The sequence below is a fragment of the Hypanus sabinus genome, unplaced genomic scaffold (genome assembly GCF_030144855.1).
Source record: "Hypanus sabinus isolate sHypSab1 unplaced genomic scaffold, sHypSab1.hap1 scaffold_693, whole genome shotgun sequence".
Taxonomy (NCBI): Eukaryota; Metazoa; Chordata; class Chondrichthyes; order Myliobatiformes; family Dasyatidae; genus Hypanus; species Hypanus sabinus.
The window spans coordinates 17,994-38,162 of record NW_026781545.1 but is presented as its reverse complement, the minus strand read 5'-3'; the positions used below and the strand labels follow the sequence as shown (position 1 = coordinate 38,162).

The window sequence follows — 20,169 nt, the reverse complement described above, 5'->3', positions numbered from 1 at the left end:
GTCCCTCACATCCCTGTGTTCAAATACACTCTCTCCACAGTCCCTCACGTCCCTGTAGTCAAATACACTCTCTCCACAGTCCCTCACGTCCCTGTGGTCAAATACACTCTCTCCACAGTCCCTCAGGTCCCTGTGGTCAAATACACTCCCTCGGCAGTCCCTCACGTCCCTGTGGTCAAATACACTCTCTCCACAGTCCCTCACGTCCCTGTGGTCAAATACACTCTCTCCACAGTCGCTCACGTCCCTGTGATCAAATACACTCCCTCGGCAGTCCCTCACGTCCCTGTGGTCAAATACACTCTCTCCACAGTCCCTCACGTCCCTGTGGTCAAATACACTCTCTCCACAGTCCCACATGTCCCTGTGGTCAAAAACACTCTCCCCACAGTCCCTCACGTCCCTGTGGTCAAATACACTCTCTCCACAGTCCCTCACGTCCCTGTGGTCAAATACACTCTCCCCACAGTCCCTCACGTCCCTGCGGTCAAATACACTCTCCCCACAGTCCCTCACGTCCCTGTGGTCAAATACACTCTCTCCACAGTCCCTCACGTCCCGCGGTCAAATACACTCTCTCCACAGTCCCTCACGTCCCTGTGGTCAAATACACTCTCTCCGCAGTCCCTCACGTCCCTGTGGTCAAATACACTCTCTCCACAGTCCCTCACGTCCCTGTGGTCAAATACACTCCCTCGGCAGTCCCTCACGTCCCTGTGGTCAAATACACTCTCTCCACAGTCCCTCACGTCCCTGTGGTCAAATACACTCCCTCGGCAGTCCCTCATGTCCCTGTGGTCAAATACACTCTCTCCACAGTCCCTCACGTCCCTGTGGTCAAATACACTCCCTCGGCAGTCCCTCACGTCCCTGTGGTCAAATACACTCTCTCTACAGTCCTCACGTCCCTGTGGTCAAATACACTCTCTCCGCAGTCCCTCATGTCCCTGTGGTCAAATACACTCTCTCCACAGTCCCTCACGTCCCTGTGGTCAAATACACTCTCTCCACAGTCCCTCACATCCCTGTGGTCAAATACACTCCCTCGGCAGTCCCTCACGTCCCTGTGGTCAAATACACTCTCTCCACAGTCCCTCACGTTCCTGTGGTCAAATACACTCTCTCCACAGTCCCTCACGTCCCTGTGGTCAAATACACTCTCTCCACAGTCCCTCACGTCCCTGTGGTCAAATAGACTCTCTCCACAGTCCCTCACGTCCCTGTGGTCAAATACACTCTCTCCACAGTCCCTCACGTCCCTGTGGTCAAATACACTCTCTCCACAGTCCCTCACGTCCCTGTGGTCAAATACACTCTCTCCACAGTCCCTCACGTCCCTGTGGTCAAATACACTCCCTCGGCAGTCCCTCACGTCCCTGTGGTCAAATACACTCTCTCCACTGTCCCTCACGTCCCTGTGGTCAAATACACTCTCTCCACAGTCCCTCGCGTCCCTGTGGTCAAATACACTCCCTCGGCAGTCCCTCACGTCCCTGTGGTCAAATACACTCTCTCCACAGTCCCTCACTTCCCTGTGGTCAAATACACTCTCTCCACAGTCCCTCACGTCCCTGTGGTCAAATACACTCTCTCCACAGTCCCTCACGTCCCTGTGGTCAAATACACTCTCTCCACAGTCCCTCACGTCCCTGTGGTCAAATACACTCTCTCCACAGTCCCTCACGTCCCTGTGGTCAAATACACTCTCTCCACAGTCCCTCACGTCCCTGTGGTCAAATACACTCTCTCCACAGTCCCTCACGTCCCTGTGGTCAAATACACTCTCTCCACAGTCCCTCACGTCCCTGTGGTCAAATACACTCTCTCCACAGTCCCTCACGTCCCTGTGGTCAAATACACTCTCTCCACAGTCCCTCACGTCCCTGTGGTCAAATACACTCCCTCGGCAGTCCCTCACGTCCCTGTGGTCAAATACACTCCCTCCACAGTCCCTCACATCCCTGTGGTCAAATACACTCCCTCGGCAGTCCCTCACGTCCCTGTGGTCAAATACACTCCCTCGGCAGTCCCTCACGTCCCTGTGGTCAAATACACTCTCTCCACAGTCCCTCACTTCCCTGTGGTCAAATACACTCTCTCCGCAGTCCCTCACGTCCCCAGGATGGACGTTTCCACTCCAGGCTCTAATGGACCAGGTCAGGATGTCCTCCACAGTTTCTTGTCTCGTCCATGTGAGACTGTCTGGTGTACTTGCTGTCTGTCTGGCCCTGTGTTGAGACTGCCTCTGCTCTCCGTCCTGTCTCTGCAGGGTCGCCTCCCACTCGATTGCCTGAAGATATGGTGGAATGGGCTGCAGCACAACCCAAGTCCAGTGCTGAAGCAGAGGTATGAGGGCCTCCTGAGCAAGCTGGATACCCCCAGGACACCAGGTGAGTCCCTGACACTGCGTAGCTGGGGCTGTCCGTCAACCAATGCAACTAGTGTTGGAGCATCACTGTCACCCCTGTCAGTCTGCCCTTTGTGTGGTGCTCCCTCTGTCCGTCTCTGCCCCCAGCTCAATTCTCCCTCCATACCACCCCCATCCCAGCACAGATCTCCCTCCATACCACCCCCATCCCAGCACAAATCTCCCTCCTTACAAACCCCATCCCAGCACAAATCTCCCTCCTTACAACCCCCATCCCAGCACAAATCTCCCTCCTTACAACCCCCATTCCAGCACAAATCTCCCTCCACACCATCCCCATCCCAGCACAGATCTCCCTCCACACCATCCCCATCCCAGCACAGATCTCCCTCCATACCACCCCCATCCCAGCACAGATCTCCCTCCTTACAACCCCCATCCCAGCACAAATCTCCCTCCACACCACCCCCATCCCAGCACAGATCTCCCTCCATACAACCCCCATCCCAGCACAGATATCCCTCCTTACAAACCCCATCCCAGCACAAATCTCCCTCCACACCATCCCCATCCCAGCACAAATCTCCCTCCTTACAACCCCCATCCCAGCACAAATCTTCCTCCACACCACCCCCATCCCAGCACAAATCTCCCTCCTTACAACTCCCATCCCAGCACAGATCTCCCTCCATACAACCCCCATCCCAGCACAAATCTCCCTCCATACCATCCCCATCCCAGCACAAATCTCCCTCCTTACAACCCCCATCCCAGCACAAATCTCTCCACACCACCCCATCCCAGCACAGATCTCCCTCCATACAACCCCCATCCCAGCACAAATCTCCCTCCATACCATCACCATCCCAGCACAAATCTCCCTCCATACCACCCCCATCCCAGCACAGATCTCCCTCCATATCACCCCCATCCCAGCACAGATCTCCCTCCATACCACCCCCATCCCAGCACAGATCTCCCTCCTTACAACCCCCATCCCAGCACAGATCTCCCTCCTTATGACCCCCATCCCAGCACAGATCTCCCTCCTTACAACCCCCATCCCAGCACAGATCTCCCTCCTTATGACCCCCATCCCAGCACAGATCTCCCTCCTTACAACCCCCATCCCAGCACAGATCTCCCTCCTTATGACCCCCATCCCAGCACAGATCTCCCTCCATACCACCCCCATCCCAGCACAGATCTCCCTCCATACCACCCCATCCCAGCACAGATCTCCCTCCTTATGACCCCTATCCCAGCACAGATCTCCCTCCTTATGACCCCCATCCCAGCACAAATCTCCCTCCTTACGACCCCCATCCCAGCACAAATCTCCCTCCTTACGACCCCCATCCCAGCACAAATCTCCCTCCTTACGACCCCCATTCCAGCACAGATCATCCTCCATACCACTCCATCCCAGCACAGATCTCCCTCCATTCCACCCCCATCCCAGCACAGATCGCCCTCCATACCACTCCCATCCCAGCACAGATCTCCCTCCTTACAACCCCCATCCCAGCACAGATCTCCCTCCATACCACCCCCATCCCAGCACAGATCTCCCTCCATACCACCCCCATCCCAGCACAGATCTCCCTCCATACCACCCCCATCCCAGCACAGATCTCCCTCCATACCACCCCCATCCCAGCACAGATCTCCCTCCATACCATCCCCATTCCAGCACAATCCTCCCTCAGTACTGCCCCTCCCTCGGTGCAGAATGCCTCCATACTGCCCTTCCCACAGCACATCGCTTCTCTTTACACCCCTAAAAGACTTGGTGCAGAAAGCAGATCCCACTCCCAAAATTCCAGCTTGGGAACCAGCTGATAGTTCTCTCAGCAGAAGTCTAGCAGTCCAATTCCTGGGTGAGGCCATGGATTTACACCCATTTCATCCACCGTGGCTTTAACCCCGCAATGCCAACCTCCCGTGTCCGGCTGCTCATCCTGACTGTCTGCTTCCTCCCGCAGGGTCTGACCTTAGGATCCACGTTTCCGATGTAAGATCTGTTTACCCACCTACTCCCCAGGATGCCGCTGCCCCCACTGCGTCGCCCCTGTCCCAGCACCCGCCCTTGGGGCCAAGCGGCTCGGGCTCCCGGAACGTGGCCCGCCGGGGGAGACGCAGCTTTGCCGGCCGCCGATCCTGCCGAGTATCCCGGCCCTACGACTCGGACGAGGAAGAAGATGAAAGCCCTGAGCCCGGCCCCTCGTGGCAGATGCAGGGTATCCAGACTCGGAGATCGAGGGCAGCTCAGGAGTCCAGCCTGTCCAAGAGCAGGGCGGTCCCTTTGGGGAGGAGGGGGAAGGCCAGGCGAGGACCCATGGATTCATTGGTGCTACGGAAACCGAAGGTCATTCGTACAGAACCAGTGGAGCGGCAGCGGGACCCCAGCGGAACCCCAAAGAGGCCACAGCTGAACCCTGACTCAACCCCAGAGGGGCGACGGCAGGATCCTAACACAACCCCAGACCGGGGGCAGCAGAACAACAGTGGAACCCTGGAGGGGCAGGGGCGGAACCCTGAGGCAACCCCAGAGGATGACTGGCTGGAGGTGGAACATAGCAAGGAAGGACAGGGAGAGCGAGGAGCCTCCTGTCCACTGGAGGCCAACTCCCGGAACAGCAGGAAGACTGGAACAGGCGAGATCCCGGACAATAGCAGCGGGACCCCAGTGTCCCTCCACACACAGGTGAGTCCACTCCTCTCTGCATGACCAACTGCCACTCAGCCCTGGTCAAAGGGAACTTTTTGTACTATTCTATTATAACAGTAAGATAGAAGCTGTCTGTGAACCTTGGTGGAACGTGCGTTCAGTCCCTTGTAACGTCCGCCCGAGAGGAAAGAATGTCTGGGGGTGGGTGGGGCTATTTTTTGTACCTTCAGAAACTAATCGAAAGAAAAGCATGGGAGCTGTTGTGAGTTGTGCACGTGACACAGTGACGTGATGACGTATGCCGTTCATATACTTTTACATATAACCCATAAGGAATTATGTACACAACAAAGAATGCTTCATCAAACAAAATATTTACAATATTACTGAAATATTCAATGCATAGCAGGTGGGGTGTTTGATGATGTCGGCTCTTTACTGAGACAGTGAGAGGTGGGACAGACTCCATGGAGAAGCATGGTCGGTGCTGCTGCCCTATTTCGTATAGTCTGTAAACCCTGACAGAGCTGATGGCTGGTCTGGGGTTCGATTTCAGACCAGCACTGCCTCTTGGCGTCCTTTACAGAGGGTATATCCCGATATCTCGTATCGATGAGCCTCTCCCAATTTGAACACCACCACCCTTCACTTGAATGCAGACTGAGATGCCTGTTCTTCATGGTTTCCATTTTGGCAACACATGGATTATATTTTTAATTTAGGGGTACAGCACAATCCTTCCGGCCCAACAACCTCGGGCCACCCAATAACATTCATGTGATCAATTTACCAAGAAACCGGTATTTATGTCGACGAGGGGGGGACGTCAGAGCACCAGAGGAAACCCATACAGACCCTGGTCTGTGAGAATTGATATTCGCTCCCGTACCGCTCTCTGTGCTACTCACTCCTGCACAATCCTGCTGATAAGAGTCTTTGATGGTGCTGATGTACTCATTTAAGCAGCTGTCGACTCAAAATAAATTTATTATCAAAATATGTCAATAATAAACAGGACCTCTCCTTAGCCTGTCAAAAGTGCAACTTCTCAGTGGCCAACCATTTTAATTCCAATCCCCACTCCCATTTCAACATGTTGGTCCCTGGCCTCCACTTAGAAACATAGAAAACCTACAGCACAATACAGGCCCTTCAGCCCACAAAGCTGTGTCGAACAGGTCCTTACCTGAGAACTACCTAGGCTTACCCACAGCCCTCTATTTTTCAAAGCTCCATGTACCTATCCAGGAACCTCTTAAAAGACCCTTTCGTATCTGCCTCCACTACCGTTATCAGCAGCCCATTCCACGCACTCCCCACTCTCTGCATAAGAATCTTAGCCCTGACATCTCCTCTGTACCTACGCCCCAGCACCTTAAACCTGTGTCCTCTTGTGGCAACCATTTCAGCCCTGGGAAAAAGCCTCTGACTATCCACATGATCAATGCCTCTCATCATTTATACACCTCTATCAGGCCACCTCTCATCGTCCTTCACTCCAAGGAGAAAAGGCTGAGTTTACTCAACCTATTCTCATAAGACATGCTCCCCAATCCAGACAACATCCTTGTAAATCTCCTCTGCACCTTTTCTATGGTTTCCACATCCTTCCTGTAGTGAGGTCTGACCAGAACTGAGCACAGTACTCCAAGTGGGGCCTGACTGGGGTCCTATATAGCTGCAACAGTACCTCTCGGCTCCTAATTTCAACCCCACAATTGATGAAGGCCAATACACCGTATGCCTTCTTAACCACAGAGTCAACCTGCGCAGCTGCTTTGAGTGTCCTATGGACTCAGACTCCAAGATCCCTCTGATCCTCCTCACTGCCCAGAGTATTACCATTATAGCTATATTCTGCCATCATATTTGACCTACCAAAATGAACCACCTCACACTTATCTGGGTTGAACTCCATCTGCCACTTCTCAGCCCATTTTGCATCCTATCAATGTCCTGCTGTAACCTCTGACAGCCCTGCACACTATCCACAACACCTCCAACCTTTGTGTCATCAGCAGACTTACTAACCCATCCCTCCACTGCCTCATACAGGTCATTTATAAAAATCACAAAGAGTAAGGGTCCCAGAACAGATCCCTGAAGCACTCCACTGGTGACTGACGTCCGTGCAGAACATGACCCGTCTACAACCACTCTTTGCCTTCTGTCGGCAAGCCAGTTCTGAATCCACAAAGCAATATCCCCTTGCCTCCTTACCTTATCAAATCCATATACACTACATCATCTGCTCTACTTTCATCAATGTGTTTAGTCACATCCTCAAAAAAATCAATCAGGCTCTTAAAGCACGACCTGCCTTTGACAAAGCCATGCTGACTAGTCCTAATCATATTATACCTCTCCAAATGTTCATATCCTGCCTCTCAGGATCTTCTCCATCAATTTACCAACCACTGAAGTAAGTTTCACTGGTCTAATTTCCTGGGCTATCTCTACTCCCTTTCTTGAATAAAGGAACAACATCTGCAACCCTCCAATCTTCCAGAACCTCTCTTATCCCCATTGATGATGCAAAGATCATTACCAGAGGCTTAGCAATCTCATCCCTCACTTCCCACGTTAGACTGGGGTACATCTCATCCAGTCCCGTGGACTTATCCAATTTGATGTATTCGAAAAGCACCAGCACATCCTCTTTCTTAATGTCTATATGCTGAAGCTTTTCAGTCCACTGTAAGTCATCCCCACAATCGCCAAGGTCTTTTTCCATACTGAATACTGAAGCAAAGTATTCATTAAGTACCTCTGGTATCTCCTCTGGTTCCATACACACTTTTCCACTGTCACACTTGATTGGTCCTGTTCTCTCACATCTTATCCTCTTGATCTTCACGTTCTTGTAGAATGCCTTGGGGTTTTCCTTAATCCTGCCCGCCAAGGCCTTCTCATGGCCCTTTCTGGCTCTCCAAATTTTATTCTTAAGGTCCTTCCTGCTAGCTTTATAATTTTCTAGATCTCTGTCATTACCTAGTTTTTTGAACTTTCCATAAACTTTTCTTTTCTTCTTGACTAGATTTTAAACAGCCTTTGTACACCACGGTTCCTGTACCCTACCATCCTTTCCCTGTCTCATTGAAACATACCTATGCACAACTCCACACAAATATCCCCTGAACATTTGCCACATTTCTTCTGTGCATTTCCCTGAGAACATCTGTTCCCAGTTTATGCTTCCAAATTCCTGCTTGATAGATTCATATTTCCCCTTCCTCCAATTAAACGTTTCCCTAACTTGTCTGTTCCTATCCCTCTCCAATGCTATGGTAAAGGAGATAGAATTGTGATCACTATCTCCAAAATGCTCTCCTACTGAGAGACCTAACACCTGACCAGGTTCATTTCCCAATACCAGATCAAGTACAGCCTCTCCTCTTATAGGCTTATTTACATATTGTGTCAAGAAACCTTCCTGAACACACCTAACAAACTCCACCCCATCTAAACCCATTGTTCTCGGGAGATGCCAATTGATATTTGGGAAATTAAAATCTCCCACCACAACAACTCTGTCATTATTACACCTTTCCAGAATCTGTCTCCCTCTCTGCTCCTCAGTGTCCCTGTTACTATTGGATGGTCTATAAAAAACACCCAGTAGAGTCATTGACCCCTTCCTGTTTCTAACCTCCACCCACAGAGACTCTGTAGACAATCCCTCCATAACTTCCTCCTTTTCTGCAGCCGTGACACTATCTCTGATCAACAGTGCCACGCCCCCACCTCTTTTGCCTCCCTCCCTGTCTTTTCTGAAACATCTAAAACCCGGCACTTGAAGTAACCATTCCTGCCCCTGAGCCATCCAAGTCTCTGTAATAGCCATCACATCATATTCTCCAAGTACTGATCCACGCTCTAAGCTCATCCGCTTTGTTCATGACACTTCTTGCATTAAAATAGACACATTTCAAACCATCGGTCTGAGCGCAACCCTCTCTTATCACCTGCCTATCCTCCCTCACACACTGTCTCCAAGTTTTCTCTATTAGTGATCAACTGCCCCTTTCTTCATCTCTTCAGTTTGGTTCCCATCCCCCAGCAATTCTAGTTTAAACTCTCCCCAGTAGCCTGAGCAAACCTCCCTGCCAGGGTATTAGTCCCCCTCAAATTCAAGTGCAACCTGTCCTTTATGTACAGGTCTCACTTGCCCCAAAAGAGGTCCCAGTAATCCAGAAATCTGAATCCCTGCTCCCTGCTCCAATCCCTCAGCCACACATTTACCCTCCACCTCACTCTACTATCACTTCTGCATGATAAGGCCACTTTCAGAGAGAAGAAGCACTGGCACGAGAGGGCACTGTTTTAAGGTGCTGGGGTGTAGGTACAGAGAAGATGTCAGGGGTAAGTTTTTTACTCAGAGAGTGGTGAGTGCGTGGAATGGACAGACGGCGATGGTGGTGGAGGCGGATACCATAGGGTCTTTTAAGAGACTCCTGGATAGTTAAATAACCATATAACAATTACAGCATGGAAACAGGCCATCTCGGCCCTTCTAGTCTGGGCTGAACATGTACTCTCACCTAGTCCCACTGACCCGCACTCAGCCCATAACCCTCCATTCCTTTCTTGTCCATATACCTATCCAATTTTACTTTAAATGACAATATCGAACCTGCCTCTACCACTTCTACTGGAAGCTCATTCCACACAGCTACCACTCTCTGAGTAAAGAAGTTCCCCCTCATGTTACCTCTAAACTTCTGCCCCCTCTCAACTCATGTCCTCTTGTTTGAATCTCCCCTCCTCTCAACGGAAAAAGCCTATCCACGTCAACTCGATCTATCCCCCTCATAATTTTAATACCTCTATCAAGTCCCCCCTCAACCTTCTACGCTCCAAAGAATAAAGACCTAACTTGTTCAACCTTTCCCTGTAACGTAGGTGCTGAAACCCAGGTAACATTCTAGTAAATCTTCTCTGTACTCTCTCTATTTTGTTGACATCTTTCCTATAATTCAATGACCAGAACTGTACACAATACTCCAAATTTGGCCTTACCAATTGATGCACTATCAATAACTCCAAAAGACTGGAAGTAGAGTAATACTGAAAGGCTTTTATTAGCAGTAAAACGGACCAGTCCATGCTGGATGACTGTGGGAGGAGCAGAGTCACAGTCACCTTTATACAGGGGTCTGTGGGAGGTGCCACGGGAGCAGTCAGCAGAGGGGCATGTCCAGATAGATATACATGGTTTACCACACCAATGCCTTCTACAATTTTAACATTACATTACATCCCAACTCCTATACTCAATGCTCTGATTTATAAAGGCCAACAAACCAAAAGCTTTCTTCACCTCCCTATCCACATGAGATTCCACCTTCAGGGAACTATGCACCATTATTCCGAGATCACTCTGTTCTACTGCATTCTTCAATGCCCTACCATTTACGAGCCTCTCCACTACGACAAGGTGACAGTACCCTGGAGGGGTTCAGTCTGGAGCAGGCACTTCCACCAGCAGCCAGCAAGCCCCCACCTGTTTAAACTTCACTAATCACAGGGCAACGTACAATGACCAATTAACTTGCTGAACAGGACGTCTTTGGACTGTGGGAGGAAACCCGTGCAGTTCACAGGGGGAACGTACAAGCTCGTAAAAGACAGCGCAGAGACTGAATTCTGAACTCCGATGTCCTGAGGGGTAATGACGTCATGGTACTGTAAACCAGTTTATTAACTGTGCCAGTCCCTTCGAGCCCCCTCCACACAGTCCCAGCCTCTCTGTCTGAGTCCAGACCCTCTCCATTGCCAGATGGGGATGGGGGTCCCAGCTCAGGACAGCTCTGTGCCTGGCTCGCGTGAGCACCAGTGATGTGTTGTCTTGTGTTCCGCAGGCGGGAGCTGGCGGCGTGGGTGTTTTCTGCAGCCCCACCTCGCACCCTCCGATCCGCATCAGGGTCCGTGTCAAGGATAAGGTCTTCCTGGTGCCCGTGCCCCCAAGGTAGGGAGTGTACCATCACGCTGCAACAGGAGGGGGTCTGTCTGTCTGTCTGTGTGTGTGTGTGTAGGTGTCTGTTTGTCTGTGTGTGTGTCTGTGTGTGTGTGTGTGTGCGTGTCTGTCTGTGTGTGTGTGTCTGTGAGTGAGTGTGTGTGTGTGTGTATGTGTCTGTCTGTGTCTGTGTGTGTGAGTGAGTGTGTGTGTGTGTATGTGTCTGTGTGTGTCTGTGTGTGTCTGTGTGTGTCTGTGTGTGTCTCTGTGTGTGTGCGTGTGTGTGTCTGTCTGTGTCTGTGTGTGCGTGTGTGTGTGTCTGTGTGTGTGCGTATCTCTGTGTGCCTGTATGTGTGTGCGTGTGTGTGTCTGTCTGTGTCTGTGTGTGCATGTGTGTGTGTGTCTGTCTGTGTCTGTGTGTGTGCGTATGTGTGTGTCTGTGTGTGCATGTGTATGTGTGTGTATGCGCGTGTGCACCAATGAGAGTGAGCAGGTATTTAGGGATCGAGAGGGGGTGGGTGGGGTCATGGTTCAGGGAAGGAGGTGCACTGGGGTGGGCATAGGTGATGCTGGGTTAGGGGTCGCCACAGTTGGGGTTGGAGATGCGAAGTTTGGATCAGATATGTTTTGGGATTGAAGGCCACTTGGGAACAAGGGGAGTGCTGTGTTCCGAGGGTACAGTATGCTGGAGTCAGCGGGTTGTGCTGAGGTCAGAGGTTATACTGGACTCAATGCATTTGTTCCAGGGTCAGAGGTTGCACTGGGGACACTGGTCTGTACCAAGGTTTGAGGGTAAACAAGGGCCTTAATTTACACTGGGGTCAGTATGTTGTGCGAGATCATTCTGGGGGCGGTGATTATACTGGTGTTGGATGTTATTCTGGTGCTTTGCTCCAGGGATAGAGGTAATGCCAGGGTTGGAGGGTCAGAGGTTACTCAGGGGTCGAGAGATTGTGTGGACTGGTGCCAGGGTCAGGGATTATGTGAGGGTCGATCTCAGTCTCTGCTACCTCCCACAGCTCTGCAGACACTTCCACAGATATGTGGACGGTGGAATGGCTGAGCAATGAGGTGGCCACCCGTTACTGCCAGGTCTGCGGCCAACGGCCACGTCTCTCCCTCAGCTGTGGTGGGGCCCTCCTCTCCCCCAGTGACCCAATCACACAACTCCTACAGGACAACGAGGAGGTGAGTGCCTATGTGGGAGTGGAGGGGAGAGGGTGAGGGGACAGAGAGAGGAGATGACATCGGGAACGCAGGAGAGATGACATGGGATGGAGACAAAATGGACTGAGGGGACCAGGGAGGAGAGAGTGGGGAGGTGGGGGGACAGAGGGGATAGGGTGGGGAGATGGATGGGAGACAAGCTGTGTGGACAGAGGGGAGGGGAGGTGGGGGGACAGAGGGGAGATGAGGTGGAGGGATGAAAAGAGGTGGCCTAGGGGAAGAGAGGGCAGATGACATTGGGGGATTGGGTGGAGTGAATGGGAGAGGGGAGGAGAGGATTGGGTGGAGTGAATGGGAGAGGGGAGGAGAGGAGTCCTTGGAGTGAGGGAGGCAGAAAGGGTTTGGGGGAGCACTGGTGTTGAGGATTGGATAGGGCTTGGGGTGGAGGGAGAAGGAGGAATGACTGACTACATTGTACCCTCTACTACATCAACAGCTTGGGCACAACTCCATTACTAACCTCATGACCAGAATTTCCCAGAACTGACCCTGGTGTCTGGAACTGTTCCTGGGGAACTGACCCTGGTGTCCAGTACTGGCCCTTGTGTCTGGTATCGACCCATCCATTGCCTGTGGAGTGTAAGGGGACAGTGAGGGTTCAATCCTGACTGAGGACGGGGTTGCTGCTCACTCTCTCTCTCTCTCTCTCTCTCTCTCTCTCTCTCTCTCTCTCTCTCTCTCTCTCTCTCTCCCTTTCTCACTCTCTCACTCTCTCACTCTCCCTCAGTCACTGACTCTCTCTGACTCTTTCTCTTGCTCATTCTTTCTCACTCACTCTCACACCTCACACACTCTCTTTTTATCAGTCTCTGATTCACCCTCTCTCTCATTTGCTCACACTCTGCCCTTGTCTCACTCTCTCTTTCTCACTGTGCCTCTCTCGTGCTCATTCTCTCTCTATTTCTCACTCTTCCTCACTCACTCACTCTCTATCTCTTAGTTTCTCTCCCTCTCACTTCCTCTCTCACTTTCTTTCACTCACTGTCTCTCTCACACTCTAACTTTCCAAGTAGGTGGCAAGGGGTTACTGATCTCTCTCTGGGCATCAGTCAAGGGGTGTGAATGTTTTTCAGGTGGAGGCTGAAATTCAATCCTGGGATGTTCCTCCCATCTCCATCCGTTACAGGAATGCCTGCCACAGCCTGGGACTGGGTAAGCACATTGGACAGGTCACCGGTATCAAAACCGGCTCTCAGCACTCACCACTCCAGGTCTACGACATCCTCACTCCCTCAACTCCTCCTTTGTCCAAACCTTCCATCTCCCTCAACTCCTCTTCTGTCCAGTTCCTCCATTGCCCTCAAACTCACCTCTGTCAAGTCCCTCCATCTCCCTCAAACCCTCCTGTTCAGCACCTCCATCTCCCTCAACTCCTCCTTTGTCCAAAACTTCCATCTCCCTCAACTCCTCTTCTGTCCAGTTCCTCCATTTCCCTCAAACTCACCTCTGTCAAGTCCCTCCATCTCCCTCAAACCCTCCTGTTCAGCACCTCCATCTCCCTCAACTCCTCCTTTGTCCAAAACTTCCATCTCCCTCAAGATCCTCTGTCCAGCTCCTCCATCTTTCTCATCTCCTCCTCTGTCCTGCCCCTCAATCTCTTCAAATCATGGTCTGTCTATCCGTTCTATCTCCCTCAACCTCTGCTCTGTCTGGCCCTCCATCCCCCTGAACTCTATTGTATATGTCATGAAATATGTTTTGTTTTGCAGCAACCACATTACATTGTAACACAAGATGAGAAAAAATTGTAAATTACAATCAGAAATATACAGAAAATTAAATGAGCAAAAACTGATCAAAAGTAAAAGTGAAGTAGCGTCTGCGGCTTCACTGTCCATTCTGAATTCTGATGGTGGAGGGGAAGAAGCTGTTCCTGATACGTTGAGTGTGTGTCTTCAGGCTCTTCCACCTCCTTCCTGATTGTAGCAATGAGAAGACCGTGTGTCCTGGGTGATGGGCGTCTCCACGGATGGGAGCATCTATGGAATTGAATAAACAGTTGACCTTTTGGGCTGAGACCCTTTATCGTAACTGTCCATTACAGTCCACAGATGCTAAGTGACTTGCTGAGTTCCTCCAGCATTTTCTGTGTGTGACCTGCACCCGAAACAAAGCCTCTCATCCAAATTTCTCCTAACTCTGCGGCTTACCTCCGGGTGCTCTGGTTTCCTCCCAAAACCCAGAAGCATGTGCTGAGGAGGTTAGTTGGTCACTGCAAATTGTCCACTGATTGGGCTAGGGTTGTAGGGGAGCTGCTGGCTGCTACGGCCCAAAGGGCCAGGGAAAACAAATTCGCATCCTTAAGCTGTGAATGTGAACAATGCATTTTCTGTTGCTCAGCCCTCCACTCTCTCCATACCAATCCAAGGGTTCTGTTGTAGTGTGACACACTGCCCTCCACTCACTCCATACCAATCCAAGGGTTCTGTTACACTGTGACACACTGTCCTCCACTCTCTCCATACCAATCCAAGGGTTCTGTTGTAGTGTGACACACTGCCCTCCACTCACTCCATACCAATCCAAGGGTTCTGTTACACTGTGACACACTGCCCTCCACTCTCTCCATACCAATCCAAGGGTTCTGTTACAGTGTGACTCACTGCCCTCCACTCTCTCCATACCAATCCAAGGGTTCTGTTACAGTGTGACTCACTGCCCTCCACTCTCTCCATACCAATCCAAGGGTTCTGTTGTAGTGTGACACACTGTCCTCCACTCTCTCCATACCAATCCAAGGGTTCTGTTGTAGTGTGACACACTGCCCTCCACTCTCTCCATACCAATCCAAGGGTTCTGTTGTAGTGTGACACACTGCCCTCCACTCTCTCCATACCAATCCAAGGGTTCTGTTGTACTGTGACACACTGCCCTCCACTCTCTCCATACCAATCCAAGGGTTCTGTTACACTGTGACACACTGCCCTCCACTCTCTCCACACCAATCCAAGGGTTCTGTTACACTGTGACACACTGCCCTCCACTCTCTCCATACCAATCCAAGGGTTCTGTTACACTGTGACACACTGCCCTCCACTCTCTCCATACCAATCCAAGGGTTCTGTTACAGTGTGACTCACTGCCCTCCACTCTCTCCATACCAATCCAAGGGTTCTGTTACAGTGTGACTCACTGCCCTCCACTCTCTCCATACCAATCCAAGGGTTCTGTTACAGAGTGACACACTGCCCTCCACTCTCTCCATACCAATCCAAGGGTTCTGTTACAGTGTGACTCACTGCCCTCCACTCTCTCCATACCAATCCAAGGGTTCTGTTGTACTGTGACACACTGCCCTCCACTCTCTCCATACCAATCCAAGGGTTCTGTTGTACTGTGACACACTGCCCTCCACTCTCTCCATACCAATCCAAGGGTTCTGTTACAGTGTGACTCACTGCCCTCCACTCTCTCCATACCAATCCAAGGGTTCTGTTGTACTGTGACACACTGCCCTCCACTCTCTCCATACCAATCCATGGGTTCAGTTACAGTGTGAGACACTGCCCTCCACTCTCTCCATACCAATCCATGGGTTCAGTTACAGTGTGAGACACTGCCCTCCACTCTCTCCATACCAATCCAAGGGTTCTGTTACACTGTGACACACTGCCCTCCACTCTCTCCATACCAATCCAAGGGTTCTGTTGTACTGTGACACACTACCCTCCACTCTCTCCATACCAATCCAAGGGTTCTGTTACAGTGTGACACACTGCCCTCCACTCTCTCCATACCAATCCAAGGGTTCTGTTACACTGTGACACACTGCCCTCCACTCACTCCATACCAATCCAAGGGTTCTGTTGTAGTGTGACACACTGCCCTCCACTCTCTCCATACCAATCCAAGGGTTCTGTTACAGTGTGACACACTGCCCTCCACTCACTCCATAACAATCCAAGGGTTCTGTTACAGTGTGACACACTGCCCTCCACTCACTCCATACCAATCCAACGGTTCTGTTACCGTGTGACACACTGCCCTCCACTCTCTCCATACCAATCCATGGGTTCAGTTACAGTGTGAGACACTGCCCTCCACTCTCTCCATACCAATCCAAGGGTTCTGTTACAGTGTGACTCACTGTCCTCCACTCTCTCCATACCAATCCAAGGGTTCTGTTACACTGTGACACACTGCACTCCACTCTCTCCATACCAATCCAAGGGTTCTGTTGTAGTGTGACACACTGCCCTCCACTCACTCCATACCAATCCAAGGGTTCTGTTACACTGTGACACACTGCCCTCCACTCTCTCCATACCAATCCATGGGTTCAGTTACAGTGTGAGACACTGCCCTCCACTCTCTCCATACCAATCCAAGGGTTCTGTTACACTGTGACACACTGTCCTCCACTCTCTCCATACCAATCCAAGGGTTCTGTTACAGTGTGACTCACTGCCCTCCACTCTCTCCATACCAATCCAAGGGTTCTGTTGTAGTGTGACACACTGCCCTCCACTCTCTCCATACCAATCCAAGGGTTCTGTTGTAGTGTGACACACTGCCCTCCACTCACTCCATACCAATCCAAGGGTTCTGTTGTAGTGTGACACACTGCCCTCCACTCTCTCCATACCAATCCAAGGGTTCTGTTACAGTGTGACACACTGCCCTCCACTCACTCCATAACAATCCAAGGGTTCTGTTACAGTGTGACACACTGCCCTCCACTCACTCCATACCAATCCAACGGTTCTGTTACCGTGTGACACACTGCCCTCCACTCTCTCCATACCAATCCATGGGTTCAGTTACAGTGTGAGACACTGCCCTCCACTCTCTCCATACCAATCCAAGGGTTCTGTTACAGTGTGACTCACTGCCCTCCACTCTCTCCATACCAATCCAAGGGTTCTGTTACACTGTGACACACTGCACTCCACTCTCTCCATACCAATCCAAGGGTTCTGTTACAGTGTGACTCACTGCCCTCCACTCTCTCCATACCAATCCAAGGGTTCTGTTACAGTGTGAGACACTGCCCTCCACTCTCTCCATACCAATACAAGGGTTCTGTTGTAGTGTGACTCACTGCCCTCCGCTCCCTGCAACCCTGTTGGTCCTGGCTTTAATGCTGCGGTACCGTTTGCCAGACGGAACCAGCTGAAACAGTTTATGGTCAGCGTGACTTCTGTCCCCGATGATCTTCCACCCCTTCTTTCTGTACCTGCTGTTGTAAATGTCCTCATACTCTTGATCTTCTCAGTAACTTTCAGTTCCCTGTCTCTGACTGCTTCATCTTCACTGTGGATGTTCAGTCCCTCTGCACTCCTGTCCCCCTCAAAGCTCTCCATTTCTTTTTGGACAGAAGACTAACCATCCCCCCACCCCCCCCCCGTCCACCACCACCCTCGTCCGACTGGTAGAATGGGTCCTCACGCTCAACAGGTTTTCCTTCGGCTCCTGCCATGTTCTCCAAACCCGAGAGGTAGCATGGGTCCCACCGATGTCTGCCTCCTCATCAGCTATATACAACAGTCTGTGTTCGAAGCCTCACTCGGCTAAACTCCCCAACTCTTCCTCCGCTGCATTGACGACTGCATTGGTGCCGCTTCCTGCACCCACGCTGAGCTCGTCAAGTTTGCCTCCATCTTCCATCCTGTCTTTAAATTTAGTTGGCCTGTCTCTGACACCTCCCTCGCTTTTTTTCAATCTTCGCAATAGCGCTGCCTACCCTCTCCTTCTCTCAGTTTCTTTGTCTCTGCCTCATTGTTCTCAAGGTGGTTTTCCTTTCCACTCCTGGACTGACCTCCTCCTTTAAAGCATGGGGCTCTCCTCACTCCATGGTTGACGCTGTCCTCACTCACATCTCCTCCATTTCCTGTACATCAACACTCCCCGCCCACACTGTCATAGTAGTGATGGATCCCTCACGTACCACCCGATCACCTCCACATTCTCCTCCATGACTTTTGCCATCTCCAACGGGATCCTACCACCAAACATATCTTTCCCTCCACCACCCACTCCACTTTCCTCAGATATCGCTCCTTCCACAAATCCATCATCTATTCATCCCTCCTGGCACTTAACCCTGCAAGTGTCTCAAGGTGCTATACCTACCCGTTCATCTCCTCCCTCCCCTCCACTCAGTCCTTCCCGGTGAGGCAGTCTGCTGGGGTACATTGGTGAGACCTGCTGTAAATTGGGGGGCTGCTTCATCGAGCTCCTCCGCAGGGCCGGCCTCCTGGTGGCCAGACATTTTAATTCAGGTTCCATTCCCGTTTTGATGTGAAGGAATGAGTGAATGATCTTTATTGTCATTATAAATAGATACAATAAAACTCTGTTTGGCTTCCTCTCAGGCAATCAAACAAAGCGGTAGATAAAAACAAGACAGTAATAGAAAAACAGTACTAAATAGATAAGTAGCAGAAAATAAGTTGCAGCAGCACCAGAATATCACAGTGATGCACGAAGTGCAAGTAACAATAGTTACTAACGGAAGTAGAGAGTCAATACTTGGCCTCCTCTTGTGCCAAGATGAGGCCACCCCCAGGGTAGAGGAGCAACACCTTGTATTCCATCTGGGTGGCCTCCAGCCGGATGACATGAAAATCAATTTCTCCTTTGGGTAAACAGATTTCACCTGCTCCAACCCCTCTATTCCCCACACTGATTCTTTAATTCTCACCTGCCCATTAATTCTCCCAGGGATCCCTCTTCCTCCCCCTTCTCCTATGGTCCACTCTCCTGTCTTGCAGGTTCTTTCTTCTCCAGCCCTTGACTTTCACCTATCATCTCCAGCCAGCCTCCTTGCCATACCCCCACTGTTTAATTCAGCTGTCCCCCTCCTTCCCTCTCAGTCCTGGCGAAGGGTCTCGGCCCGAAAAGTTGACTCTTTACTCCTTTCCATTGTCGCTGCCTGACCTGCAGTGTGTCGCTTTGGATTTCCTTGTGCTTGTCTGTTTCGTGACTTGCTGAGTAAGTGTTTCTATGCTCGTGTGATACACTAATCCTCATTATCTTTCTCTTCTACTCTGTGGGATCTCCCACAGCTGAGGACCCATCGATCTCGAAGATCTTACAACTGCAGGAGGAGCAGCCCACTTTGGACCTGTGCAGCCTGTCGCTGGGCCCCGAGCGCCTGACGCCCGTCCTGCGCGCCCTCCGGCAACACACTGCCACCCGCCATCTCCGGCTCACCGGCAACCGTCTCACCGACTCCGCTACCGAGGAGCTACTGGGCAGCCTGGTCACCATGCCCAACCTCACCCTGCTTGACGTCTCCTCCAATCAGATCACAGCCCTGGGGCTGAGGAAGCTCAGCGAGGGAGCTCAGCGCCCTGGTGAACCAGTCTTCCAGGTGAGGGGCTACTGGGTCCTCACCGCCACCACATCGTCCCGGGAAGGACACAGATCCTCGGGGGTAGGAGGGGAGATGGGACCCAGGGAAGGACACTGATCCTCGGGGGTAGGAGGGGAGATGGGACCCAGGGGAGGACACTGATCCTTGGGGGCAGGAGGGGAGATGGGACCCAGGGGAGGACATTGAACCTCGGGGGTAGGAGGGGAGATGGGACCCCGGGGAGGACACTGATCCTCGGGGGTAGGAGGGGAGATGGGACCCAGGGGAGGACACTGATCCTCGGGGGTAGGAGGGGAGATGGGATCCAGGGGAGGACACTGATCCTCGGGGGTAGGAGGGGAGATGGGACCCAGGGGAGGACACTGATCCTCGGGGGTAGGAGGGGAGATGGGACCCAGGGGAGGACACTGATCCTCGGGGGTAGGAGGGGAGATGGGACCCAGGGGAGGACACTGATCCTCGGGGGTAGGAGGGGAGATGGGACCCAGGGGAGGACACTGATCCTCGGGGGTAGGAGTGGAGATGGGACCCAGGGGAGGACACTGATCCTTGGGGGCAGGAGGGGAGATGGGACCCAGGGGAGGACATTGAACCTCGGGGGTAGGAGGGGAGATGGGACCCAGGGGAGG

General features: G+C 51.7%; 1 protein-coding gene across 1 annotated transcript in view; it reads left to right on the top strand.

Annotated features, from left to right (window-relative positions):
- Positions 1-19,600, top strand: part of LOC132389884 (tonsoku-like protein) — a gene marked incomplete at its 3' end in the record, with an annotated part of 239,660 nt that extends 220,060 nt beyond the window's left edge. The window contains exons 13-18 of the mRNA XM_059962447.1: positions 2,270-2,390; positions 4,354-5,075; positions 10,901-11,007; positions 12,015-12,183; positions 13,296-13,374; positions 19,230-19,600. Coding sequence (XP_059818430.1) covers positions 2,270-2,390; positions 4,354-5,075; positions 10,901-11,007; positions 12,015-12,183; positions 13,296-13,374; positions 19,230-19,600 — 1,569 coding nt within the window. The remainder of the gene's footprint in view (positions 1-2,269; positions 2,391-4,353; positions 5,076-10,900; positions 11,008-12,014; positions 12,184-13,295; positions 13,375-19,229) is intronic.
- Positions 19,601-20,169: the final 569 nt, after the last annotated feature.